Below are 13,871 nucleotides of genomic sequence, written 5' to 3'. Positions count from 1 at the left end.
TTAACATATATTTTATTATGTCATCTATATAAATTCCATACAAAAATGTTTATTAATTTTCTTAATTAGCTATCAATTACATAATTTTCATTCTAGAAATAAACCTACTACTTAAGTATAGTTGACATTTTCCTAATAAAAAATACATACCTATATTTTTAAAATGCATATTGTTTTTTTTATTCAGACGTCCTTAAAGATATTTTATGATCCCCTAGTAGTGAGCCACACTTTGAAAACCAATGTCTTAGGGGACTGATATCGCTATATCATATCTAATGCAGTGGTCTCAATGACAACTGACTGTACACAAACAAATAAAACGTTCATCAAAGTCATTTTTAAATATTTTGCCAAGTGCGAGTCGAACTCGCACGCTGAGGGTTCCGTACCACCAATTTCTTATTTAGTATTTATTATTTCTACAGACAGACGTAAATGCAGTATGAATATTTTAAATGTGTACCTATTTCAGTTCAAGGACACAGTGATAAACGCCGAAAAATAGTTTATTGTATGGCGACCCCCATTTATTTTCTAGATTTTTTATTTTTAGTATTTGTTGTTATAGCGGTTACCGTTATACATACTCGGTACGAAATTCAAGTGCGTATCTATTACTGTTCAACAGATAGAGTCCTTTGTCAGACGGACAGACAGCGGAGCCTTAGGGTGGGACTGAGTTGCATCATGTAACTTTAACATTTACAGAAGCCTAACCAACCGGTAACATGGTTAAAAAAATAATTAGTTGCACCATTTTAGTTGAGGTTGAAATTACGTCATAACTAATACTTAACTTTAACCTCTCGAATTCGATCGGTTAAAGTTACTGTATTTGTCAACTTCCCAGTCAGTCAATGTCGACTAAAAATTTCGGTGACAGCAACACAAATGACGTTAATGACAAATCAATTGGTGCAACACAGAATTTTTACATTCCATCGCTACCGTCAAAGTTACTGTTATATTTAACTTTAACGCAAACTTTAACCGGGCTTTCGATGCAACCCACCCTTAGTAACAAAGCTCCATTTTGGGTACACTTTGAGAACCCTAAAAATGGTCAAATAAATAATGAATTATCGCATTTCTTTACCTATGTAGGTACTTAACAAACATTTATTTAAATGCTTTAGAAGTCATTTATAAGACATTTGGATGCCTTTTTTTATAGATTTTTTCGCGTTTCAAGTACCATACCATGTTAATCTTTGTAACATTAATATAATTATTTCAAACGGAACCAGTATTTTGACAATATTATTAATGATGTTGAAATTCTCTTGTACTTTAATAATGTTAGTAAAACAATTCCTTCAAATTGAAATATCACCAACATTATCGAGTATAAACCTAATGGAAGCCTACAAGACAATCGTTCAACCTTTGAGCCAAGGTTAACCGTTGGGAATTGTGCATACCACGCATTGTTTTACTTAGGTCTGAACCTACATACCTAACTTGCCTATAACCCGGTAAGTTCATATCTTAGGGCGAATTTATTCATGATCACTTTGATATTCCATATTAGTATGTCATTACTGAAAATCATGAAAATATACTAAAATATTTCAAGGATATCTACGGTTTACGAGGTAAGCCCAGTGCCAGACGGATAGATACCGGAGTACTAATAGGGTTCTGTACCCTTACCATGAGTTTTTACGTTTTAACAAATATGATGTCATAGGTACCAAATTGAAGGCGTGTTTCCCTAGTGACGTGGCCTTTCAATTCGGAGGTCTGAGGTTTTGAATCGGCCCTTAATTAAATACCAATTATATACGAGGTAAACAGTGAGTCAAAATGATGTGCTAAAATGAATTATTAAAATGTTTTTTTTTTTAATTTGTTTGCATAGAAGCCGTTTTCGGGATTCCGTACCCAAAGGGTACAAACAGTACCCTTACCGTAAGTTTTCAAAACATCCCAAAATTTTACGTTAGTTTTATTAAATCCATTATTCTGTTCCGTTTGCTTGAGTAGACTGAATAAACGTAACAATAAGTAAGTGCTCAAGTGACGATGAACTTTATGTCTGCCTCACATGTTCGCAAAAAGAGAGACACAACATAAAGTGCCAATTTGTCAATTCTGACATTTAATGTTACGTTACTGACACTATACAATTCGCTAGGGGCGTTGATTGGAAATTGTATGGGCAAATACGTAAACAAATATCAAAACAGTCCTATTTGTCAAAACGTAAAAACTCATGGTAAGGTTACTGGACAATATGTGGTAGGTAACCATGATGTTTTCTTAACAAACTTTAGTACAAACTTCCAAAATACGAAAGTCTGGGAATCAAACCGGACCCTTAGCATACACGACCGCATTTCTCACCATTTGACATAATATGCTTAACAAAATATTAATTAGCCAATAATCACCTACATTATTAACTACAGGTTTAGTTGACTATTGCAACTACTGAAGGTCGGTATTGAGCAAAAAATCGTAGGTAGGTTATTACAACCGGTTTGACAACCCTGAATTTTTGAACTTCAACCTACTTTGCTTTCGACAACATATACGTTATCACGTAATTAACATACATTGGTACATTTTTTTGTAAAATAGGAGTAGCTAACGAGCATGCAGTCTACCTGATGATAAGTTACTGCTGCCTATGGAGCGTAATCAACCCCAGATTATATTATATTCTTATCTATGATCAGAGCCGGATTAACCTTAAGGCAGCGTAGGCAACTGCCTAGGGGCCCAGGATCGGCAGGGGCCCACTGCATACTCCGTACTAACACGCAGCCAACCCGCGTTGAGCACGCATAGAGCCTGCGTATGTCTGAACCCGCCCTTAGGACGTCATCCATGCCTATATCGGGAATTGTATTCAGGAATGTGGGTAGAAGGCAAAAAAAAAACATTATTTAGTCAGTCAGAATAGGTAAAGAAAAGGGGCCCGAAAATTTTATTGCCTACAGGCCCATACAGGGTTAATCCAGCTCTGTCTATGATCAGCTACAGATGCGGACTAACTTGGAACGCTTCGGAAAAAATTGTCTCCCCACAGTGTGGCGGTAATTGTTGTCATAAGGTATCCGGATAATCGGATATCCGGATAATTAAAGGTATGAAACACTATTTTTACAACTTTCTGTCACTCCTGTTTCTGGCTACTAAAACAGTGTTAAACGCTGCTATGTTCTGGTTTAGGTGTGGTAAGGGAGACATACTTTTCCGAGGCTTTCCAACCTAATCTTCAGGGGTAGCAACGTATCTGTAGCCGACCTCAAGTAAGAATCTAATCCTATCTGGGGTTGATTTCAGATGTCCATGGAAGGCAGTAGCCACTTACCATCAGGTGGACGATATGCTCTTTTGCCACTTTAATGTCATAACAAAATTATACTAGGCATGTAAATACTAAATATTATTATATGCGCACGATTCCTTCACCATTCATGCAAAGACATAAATTATTGTAATATTCGAAAAGAGAAATTACTTCCTGCAATTACCGTAAATAAATAATGTTATTTTCGTACACGGATACTGAGACTGGTTTCGAGTAAGATACAGTTATGTAATTTATTGTAAGTATATTAATAAAAACAGTGGCCTAGTGGATGAGAAACTTGCCCTCGTGATCGAGGGGTCCGAGGTTCAAATCCCACGCACCTCTGATTTTTCAAAGTTATGTGCGTATTAGAAATTAATTTCACTTGCTTAAAAGTGAAAGAAAACATCGTGAGGAAATCATCATACCTCAAAAATCTTAAAAAAAGTTTTTCAAGGTATGTAAAGTCTACCAATTCGCACTTGGCCAGCACGGTGGGTTATGGTCAATCCTTCTCATTCTGAGAAAGTAAGGAGTAAGTAAGAGAGAAGTAGTAAGGGATTAATTATGATGATGATGATAATAATAAAGAATACGTGAATATGTGTTACATTATTTTTTATCAAATAATAAAGAAAGACTCGACTGTTTTTAAGATTAACGTTTTTAAAAGAACTTCCATAACAAAACACCTTGTGAAGTGGCGGTAGTTGTATTGACATTCAAAAAGAGCTCTGTAAAGAACCTATTTCGAATTAAAAAATTATTTGATTTGATTTGACATGAAATATTATTTGGTAATTGTCTTTTATTGAATTGAATCTTTTACAAATTAGTCGTGTATATTACTTGATTATGATTATTATTATTATTATCATGTATATCATTGCCACTCATGAACATCAGTAACAAACTCCATATAGAATAGCTTCTAGCTGAAGCCGATCAAAGATGTGTCCCCACTCCTCAGGATGGTCATCTCATAGTGAATTCGACCGACAGCCTCACTTTTCCATCAATACACAAGAAGTACTTCACAGAAGTAATAAAGGTGGTGATGCCGTCTTGGCCAAATCATACTGGTTCCTACTTTATTAATGAAGGCAATCTAATTTATTTGTTTATTTTATTGTGTAAAGCATTTAGTACAATAGGTCAATAACGATACATAAAGTCCAATTAAATGCTACATTTACAAGTCTAAATGACAGCCCAATAATTCTTGGTTTGTGATACTTATAGATACACAAAAATATTAGGCAAACGCCCAAAACCAATAAGTTTAGAAATACTTATGTCATTTTACTTTTACCCGACTATAGACTGTAAAATTTTTCGAGCGTACGTAGTAAGCCTAACGGATTTTAAGTTTTTACATATGTAATTACTAGCTGACCCGGCAAACCTAGTTACCATATAAATGAAAAAATGTTAAAGGTGAACAACCCTTACCACTTAGGGGTATGAAAAATAGATAGTAGCCGATTCTCAGACCTATTCAATATGCATATAAAATTTGGTGAAACTCGGTAAAGCCGTTTCGGAGGAGTACGGTAACTAACATTGTGACACGAGAATTTTATATATAAGATGAAGTAATAGTTTTTTGTTGTTATAACTATTACTTGTTTACTATTTACATATCTGATAATCGAACCCGGAATCAACATATAACATCTACATACGATTAAGGAAGGAAATCAAGATATCCTATAGGATATACGAAAACATATGGTATGTCCGTCTGCATACAAACCTGCTTGAGCACTTGACCAGTGAAAGTATTCATGGTCATTGAGCTTATGGTACTGTCGCGGAAAAAATATTTACGCGTTAATTTTATTTATTTTATCGAGAGCTGGAGCTTACCTCGGCCAACAAATTAGTTTGTCAATTCAGCGAGGTAATGCTGCCAGTATCTTGGGTACACTTCTTCGGGACAGCGATTTGGCTCATTTATTTTATTTATACAATTTTTGTGTTAATTGTACCAGTTTTATTTTAAATAGTGTTAAATTGTGTTTTTTTTTAATTTATATTGTTTACAGATTCAATTACATTATATATTTTATCGATATTTATTTTAGTTCTTTATTATCATTATTATTTTAATTTTATCGATGTTTCTAAACGTCGAATGAATCAACGAATTAGCCTCGCCATCCAACGAGGGAATGTTGCCAGCATTCTGGGAACTCATCCCAGGGACAGCAATTTAGATGTAGTTTGTTCTGCAACTATTATTGTAACTAGTCTTGAAAATAAACGTCGAATGAATAGTAATAAGATATTGGACATAAATAAAGATAAAATATTTATTTATATCACGGCGTGCGTAAATTGACGTTTTACGCACGCTTCGCGTGCGCAAAACCCCCATTTCCGACCCCGTAATATAAAATTTTATACAACACGCGGACGAAAAATGTTTTTCTGACTCGTGTGATTGCAGTCCTCGCCTGCGGCTCGGCCTGCAAACTCACACTTGTCAGAAAAAAATTTTTCGTCCTCGTATCGTAATGTACTATTTTAATATTTTTGTTTTTTTTTTTATGTAGGGTCCATAAATACTGTAATAGTCGCGTTTTTTACCCGACTTCAGAAGATAATGTTTTCGAGAGTAAGTGCTTCATTCTTTGACTTGCCATGCAGCCGCCATAGATTAGTAAAGATTACTCACTCCTAACAAGAAAATGTACCCAGTTTTGAGAATTGCAATAGTTGTGTAAAAAGTTTTGCCACGTCTCCGTGCTAAAATGGCCCTAAAATATTTGAAATAATTATGTATTTATTATATAAATTCCGCAGTAATAGTTATTTATTCGTAAAATTTCTCTAAAAATGTTTTTATTTGTCCAGAATTCAAAAAAAGAACTTACTATAATAAGCCATTTGTGGCTTCATTCAATTTCAAGGCGGCGAACGGTAATACGGCGGTATCTTTACTAATCTATGGCAGCCGCAGAAAGAGGCATAAACGGCATAATAGACTATAGCACATGACGTGTCGTTGGGTTCGTCTAAATTTTATATTTTCAAACAGTCGGGGTTCTTCTTTATTGCTAGTTCATTTTATGCGATACAGATGTTTTCTTCGGAAAGTATGCTTTCATGTTTTATCATGCAAATATATGCATGCATATACGATTTACTCGTACGCGGCCTAATAGATGAGATAATCTGCTTAAAATGATAAATGGCAAATCTATGTTTTTGCTTGGTTGTTTTATAACATAAACAAAATAATGCTGGTTTTTTTTTATTCGTCAAGATTTATAGTATTTTAATATATTGTCTTCAAAAGAGGCGTAATTATTCGCTTAAATTACTTTCCTGAAGATTATAATTGATAAAAAATAATAATAATTTCACTATTAAGTGATATATATATTAGAATTTATATTTATGTATACTCCGGCAGCACCACAGTAGCGCTTAACACTGCTGTTATTAGCAGAAAGAGGTGTGACGGTGGTGCCGCCAGATTCGAACCACAAAGGGTTCTACCATCTATAAAATCTTATATATAAAATTCTCGAGTCACAATGTTAGTTATCGTACTCTTCCGAGACGGCTTTACCGATTTTCACCAAGTTTTATATGCAATTCAGTAGGTCTGACAATCGGCTGCTATCTATTTTTCATACCCTTAAGTGATAAGGGTTGTTGCCGATTCAACTAATATTCTTATATAAAGCACGGTGGCATATGTAAATCGATCTAAATATAAATCAATGTCATTCACCGTAAAAACGACATGACGAGTTTTCTAAGTTGATCCACCTAAATCAGAGCTTGTCAAGTCAGAGTCGCTTAGGGCGCAATTACATGGATACTACAATTACTCGTACATGGCATGGCAGGTAGGCTCTGCGAAGTTTGTTACAGATTATAAAAAAAAACCTACAGATTTTTTTAAAAAAAATTGCGTATCGTCGTCTTTTTGAACCCATTTCTGCCCCCACTGCTGGGTATGGGTCTCCTCTCAGATTGACAGGATTTAGGCCATAATTTAGTATGTTAGATTTTTAAGAGCTCTTAAGCGTATTCGTTTCCTCACTATTAAACTTCACTGTTAAGTGATAATTAATACACAGATAACTTTAAAAGTTCAGTGGAGCGTCAGATATGAGCCTAGGACCGTGATCTCATTCAAATCAAATCAAATCAAATCAAAATTTTTTATTCAAAATAGGGTCTTTACAGATCACTTTTTGAATGTCAAAGCAACTACCACCACTTCACAAGGTGTTTCGTTATGGAGAAGAAGCGGCGAAAGAAACTCCATAACACACATCTTTTAAAAAAAATGTTTTTGACAATGTTAACTTAACGTAATGGTACATGTGGAGCTGGAGCTAATTCAGACCACACCGTTTTGTCAGTCAAATAATCACTTACTTTATAGTACGCTTTTTTACATAGCGTTAGTTTAACGACATGTTTAAACTTTTTTTCTGTGAGATTCAAAATGTGGTCGGGTATTTTATTGTAGTAGCGAATACAGTTGCCCACGAAAGATCTAGCCACCTTACATAATCTACGTTTAGGAATTACTAATTTATTTCTATTTCTGGTATTAAAGTTATGGTGGTTACTATTTTTTTCAAACATATCAGTGTGTTTTCTTACATACATAATATTTTCATAAATGTATTGACTATGCACCGTCAATATATTAATAGTGGGAAACAGTTCTCTTAGGGACTCACCACGCCGCAGACTATATATTGACCTTATTGCTCTTTTTTGAATAGAATTCCCCCTGAATGTTCTCAAACTGAATTTCAACATCAAATTAATTTCAAATTCAGTTTAATTTCACTCACTTATCTATCACCGCAAGTCAAATGGCATAGCGGACCGCTTGAAATGCGGGACATGGCTTGAACAGTCCTGATCAAAACGTCACATCAACTTAGAATCTACGTTATTTTAATCACCTCGGGATATCGAACTTGATTTGCCTTTCCTTACAAGAAACTTGAAGGAAGGGCTTCCAAGTAACATAGAGAAATGTTGTTATATAAGCGTAAATGTTTTTCTGTTGCTTTTTTGCGTTTGTCCTGCACGGCATTGACCTTGAGATAATAGATATCCTTTGTAGTTGAACTACAGATACACCACTGCCACACCTTTTCTGCTTTACCAAAACAGTGTAGCACTACTGTGTTTTAGTGTGTGAGGGGTGTAAGAAGAACTGACACTTACTTATTCAATTACAACTTAGTATCTAGGGGTAGTAACGCATCTGTGGCCAGCCTCTGGTCTCCATGTATCAATCTGAGATTGGTTACTGATGGCCATGGGTTACTTATATTTCAAAAAAAGATCACTGTGTACACTGTACACGCACAAGAAGTAAAACTATTAACAAACTAAAAAGTATTACAAAATAATTGATATGTTTTGTATCATTTTAAAATTACTTACTTTATCGATAACTTTTCTACAAAACTTGGGTCACAAACGCGCCAAAAGAAGTATAAGTAACATCAAAATATTAGATTAATTAAATATTAATAAAAATATTACTTTAAAAATCCTTATTTGCCATTATACAGTTATTACGCTGATAAAGTACTATGTGCATCATAATAATGTTATTAAGTTTGCAAAATACAAAATTATTATTAATTAATAATAACAAAAACATAACGATCAAATCAATAATATCATTAAAACATTTAAATAAAAAAATAAAATAACCTCAAATATGACCAAAAATGAATTAGAATATTAAAATTTAATTTTTCCTCGCCTGTACACCAAGTAGGCTATATTATTGTACCAAGTTACTATTTACATAATAGAATCACACGGTCGGTTTGTTCATTAATCTTGTAGTAATAGTGTTAATAGATGTTATCATAAAAATAATTTGAAAGCTTGTTAGATAAGATTTTTAATTTTAAATGTCACAATGTTGAATGTTTTTTCAATTAACACTGTGATTTTGTGCGAGATAAGTTTACTTAGTACATTATGACAATTTATTTTATTTTGTATTTTATTCTTACATGGTTTCATTATCATCAACCCATTACTGTCCCACTGCTGGGCACGGATCTCCTCTCAGAGTGAGAAGGATCAGGTCATAGTCCACCGCGCTGGCCAAGTGCTTATTGGTGGACTTCACATACCTTCGTGATTTCTTTTTTTTATAAATCTCTCAGGTATGCAGGTTTCCTCACGATGTTTTCCTTCACCGTTTAACAAGTGATAATTAATTTCTAATACGCACATAACTTTGAAAAATCAGAGTTGCGTACCTGGGATTTGAACCTCGGACCCCTCGATCGAGATGCCGAGTTTCTTAACCACTAGGCTATCACTGCACACTTAAATGGTTTATTTGTCATCAAAGTAGTTACATTCGTACCCAAAAGGTAAAAACGGAACACTATTTCGAGGTGTTCCAGCTTAGTCCTCAGGGGTAGCGACGCATCTGTAGCCAACCTCAAGTAGGAATCTACTCTAATTTATTACAAATGTGCATGGACGGCGGCGGCTATAATAACTTAAAAAGCTTAGTCAGATGTGTGAATTTATATATCTTAAGATTTAAACGTTTCTCATATATACGTGTGTAGCTACGCTCTTCTTTACCACAAACTAAGTTTAAAGTATCCACATCTTGCACAATGATGTCAATCTGCCTGTTTATACACTAATAACAGTTGGTTTAATAGATCTTACGTAACATCCTAATTCCACACACATCCACGTGACGTACTGCAATAACAGAGAAAGTACATCTCCACTCATTAACGTTATCTAGATGTTTGGTGTAATAACAAAGACATTAATTTGTATAAAATTGAAAGAGCATGCAGTCCACCTGATGTCACTGACGTCTTTGATCTGTGACCAATTCTTACGTGGTAGGACTCTTTATGGTTCCACCCTGGAGGCACCACCGACACACTTATTTCTGCCTCATAACAGCAGTGTTAAGCGCTGCTGTGTTCTGGTTGGAAGCGTGTGGTAAGAGATATACTTCCCCGAGACATTGCAGCAGATCCGCTCGCTATTCAGAGGTTTATATCTATCCCTCGGTAACGGGATTTCTTCAGGATAAAAGATACCTATCCTATGTCCTTTTCTGAACGCCTGACAACGTATAAAAATAACGTACAAAATTTCATGATAATCGGTTAGTAATTATCGCATGAATGTGTAAAAAACAAACAAACTTACATTTGTATTAAAGGCTTAGTTAAAAATTGAACAGCATGTAGGAGTATTATTACTGTCACACTAGCTTACAAGTTTTCCTTCTAGCAAAAGTCGCTTAAGAATATTGCGCATATCATGCCCCCAATTACTTACACTATCGTAAGAATATAAGTACTAAGTAAGTGCCATCACGACTCTGTTGGCCTATCGTGTACTCTATCAGACTTTTATAAGGAAAATGATATTAAAAATTCACCGAATATACTTAATATCAAAACTTCAGAAGCGAATAATATTTATTTATATGATCTCCCATTTTAGTAACTTTCTTAACTGTGAAGAACTCCACATCCTACAATTTATACTAATGATAATATTTCTTCATTCACAGATAAAATGGCGGCGCAACAAAGAGATCACGTCAAATCAATAGCAACAATACTTCTACTGACTCTTCACATCACAGCATCCGCTAAACAGTCAGCGAGGCCAGTACACGAAGTCATCGAAGTCGTAAACGAACAAGCGAGAATAGACGAAAAACCCAGAATTACGAATCCAGGAAGCTTGCCATATGGAAACCCGTTAGCAGGCAATATCAAACAAAATATAAGATTACACGCACACAATCAACAAGCTATGTTCAACGCTGAGAGAATGAGGCAACACAAGGCCCAGTTGCAAAGATGGACGAAGGCGCCACAACTTGTGGACAGCTACATGAAAGCTTACCACGAATCCCAGGAAAGTCACCAACTAGCATTAGAACAGCAACAGGCTACTTTGATTGACGTACCCGTCACTAAAGCCCCCAGGCGACGAGGTAGCCCAAAACCTAGACAAGAAACTCTCAAATCTGGAATCAGTCCACTCCAAATCGAACCAATGAAAATCACCAAAGCTGACGCAGTGAAGACTCAACGAAACAGGAACCACAGATCGTATGGCTCCGTCGAACATCATCAATATTTGCAACCCAAAAAATATAAAACTATTTACGTTTCTCCAGCACCAACGTATGACCAAGGTGTGACGATCAAACCGAACGGTAACGTTGGGTTTACACATCTACTTGATGAGAAACAGAATAATTTATACACACAAGCTGTTCCTAGCGTCACGAAATACGTTTATCCTAAACATTTTTCGCAAATGCAAAGCTATCACTCTGCTCAGGACATAGATACTCTGAATTCTCTGTTGAACAAGAATCCACATGAACAATTGAGTGAATTCAACGCTCTGCTTACATCTACAAAAGAAAATGCAGAAGAAAGTGGCAAAAACAATCTAGATACACCTATAGATCTATACTTTTATCTCAAAGATCCTTCACTACAAACAGTTTCGCAGCATTACGATAGTTCAAAGTTCGCGCAAGTACCAACCACATATGGAGCGGGATATTTAAACGATATTAACGCGTTAAGAGATCATACACCAATCACAGAAGATGTTGACGATATTGAAGATACGAATCAAGTTTACAAACCAATACCGTATACACCACAGCCTATTGTAGTGACCCCAGCTCCAGATTTGGGTACAACGACAATAAAAAGCAACAATTACTATAAAGTGGAAGTTGCAAGTCAAACTATTACTGCAGGACATGCGCAGAATGGAAACAAAGAAGAATATTTGAAAGGGCATGAAGAAAAACCGTATGAAGCTTTATATGGACAACAACCTACAGCCTATTATGTCCAAGATACGAAGCAAGATGGCGATTTGAGTGAAAGATATCTTCATCACAACGCTCAACATAAAGGAGTACAGCATTTATCTGGAGACGGTGTAGGAGTTTCAGCTTATGGTGATGAAAATGTAAGTATACGAACATACGAGGTTAAGATTGTCACAAATATTTCTATTGCAGTTCCTCTGAACAAACGAAACAAACGAGAAGTGTTGGAAACTGAACCATTTCTGCTACCAAATGAAACCCAGCCCCTTACAGAAATGCCAACGGTGTCTTCCAATGATACGAGTGATGACCCTAAAACTGAGTCTCTTATAAGAATCCCCGTTAAAAACCGTATGACTGATTTTAATCTCTTTGTCCCTCCCAACTTTCCTATTGGAGAGTCAGTTGATTACAGTTATAATGATTACGACGAAATTCCTTTAACACTTAAAAGACCATCTAATCATAAATTTGAAGTGGCTTATGAAGAGGACGACTATAGTAATTACAATGATGACTTCAGCTCTCCTGATTATGAAGTAGGTAATTTCAAACCTTCCTTTTCTGCTCCCAATACAAGTCCTGTAGGCACTTACGCTCCATCAGCTACCTATACACAAAGTCCAGATTTAAAAGGTAGTTTCTCCAGTAAATTCGGACAGTTTAAACGATATCCAATGGCACCTGGTTTGACACAAATCTATGGAGTTCAAAACTATAATATCCCACCTGCAACGTCATACGGAGTCCCACAAGGCTACACCGTACCCTCAGTTTACGAAAGCACCCAGACTTATACGTCTCCTGTCAGATACGTGAATGAATTACCAAACATTGACAATATACTAGAACCCGTTCACATGCTAACTCAGTCTCAATTGCAAAATTTGATCGGCCATCACAATTTGAATATAGAACACTTGGACGTTTACCAACTGTCAAAAGATAAGAGACCAATACATTACCCTAGAAAATATCGGAAAAGATATCCTTACAGAAATAGACACATTAAGAAAAATTTACACAAATTACATAAATTGAATGTAGTGTAATGTATTCTGTTTTAATGCTATTTATTTTTAAATTAATAATTTGTATTATAATTTATTTGCTTAGTTGTAAGTATTTATTTTACATGAATCTATGCTTAGAAATAAAATTGTACTTTTTTAATAAAATTACCTACTTTTATTTTCATTCATTACACATCTTACATACATTATTACATTAAATATTAAAAGGTTCATATAGCCCGCGCCAAGCTGCTAGTCCGCTCAGAAGTTGTTGCGAGCAGGTGTAGTCATACAATTTGCTATGGCGACGCGATTCATTTCAATATTCAGAGCGGACTAGCAGTTTTACGCGAACTATACCACACTTAACTCTATTTTACCACGTCTAGGTCCTATTCACATGGCATTGTTCGGCACGTTTTTTGTTCGTTCAAAAACGATTGACAGCAGTTGAATTTGTCAAAGTTCACGTGATTAACTTTACCATAGATATATTATCCTACTGGCGTTTTACAGATCCGGTGACAAGCAACGTGATTAACTGTGTATGTTTTTTGGAACAAACGTGTGAATGGTGCTATATACAATTATGTATGAACCACTACTTAGGGTTCCGTACCCAATGGGTGAAAACGAAACCCTATTACTAAGCGTCCGCTGTCTGCCCATCTGTCCCAGGGTTCTATCC

The 13,871-nt window shown here is 35.4% G+C and overlaps 1 protein-coding gene across 1 annotated transcript in view; it reads left to right on the top strand.

Annotated features, from left to right (window-relative positions):
• CPR143 (cuticular protein RR-2 motif 143) overlaps positions 1-13,871 on the top strand; it is a 35,692-nt gene that overhangs the window by 19,433 nt on the left and 2,388 nt on the right. The window contains exon 2 of the mRNA XM_073077724.1: positions 10,875-12,310. Within this exon, the coding sequence (XP_072933825.1) occupies positions 10,880-12,310 (1,431 nt within the window). The 5' untranslated portion in view covers positions 10,875-10,879. The remainder of the gene's footprint in view (positions 1-10,874; positions 12,311-13,871) is intronic.

The sequence above is a fragment of the Epargyreus clarus genome, unplaced genomic scaffold (genome assembly GCF_041222505.1).
Source record: "Epargyreus clarus isolate Ecla_fem2 unplaced genomic scaffold, WU_Ecla_fem_2.2 ptg000011l, whole genome shotgun sequence".
In the NCBI taxonomy this organism is placed as follows: domain Eukaryota; kingdom Metazoa; phylum Arthropoda; class Insecta; order Lepidoptera; family Hesperiidae; genus Epargyreus; species Epargyreus clarus.
The sequence above is the reverse complement of the archived record's forward strand: the minus strand, read 5'-3'. Positions and strand labels throughout refer to the sequence as shown.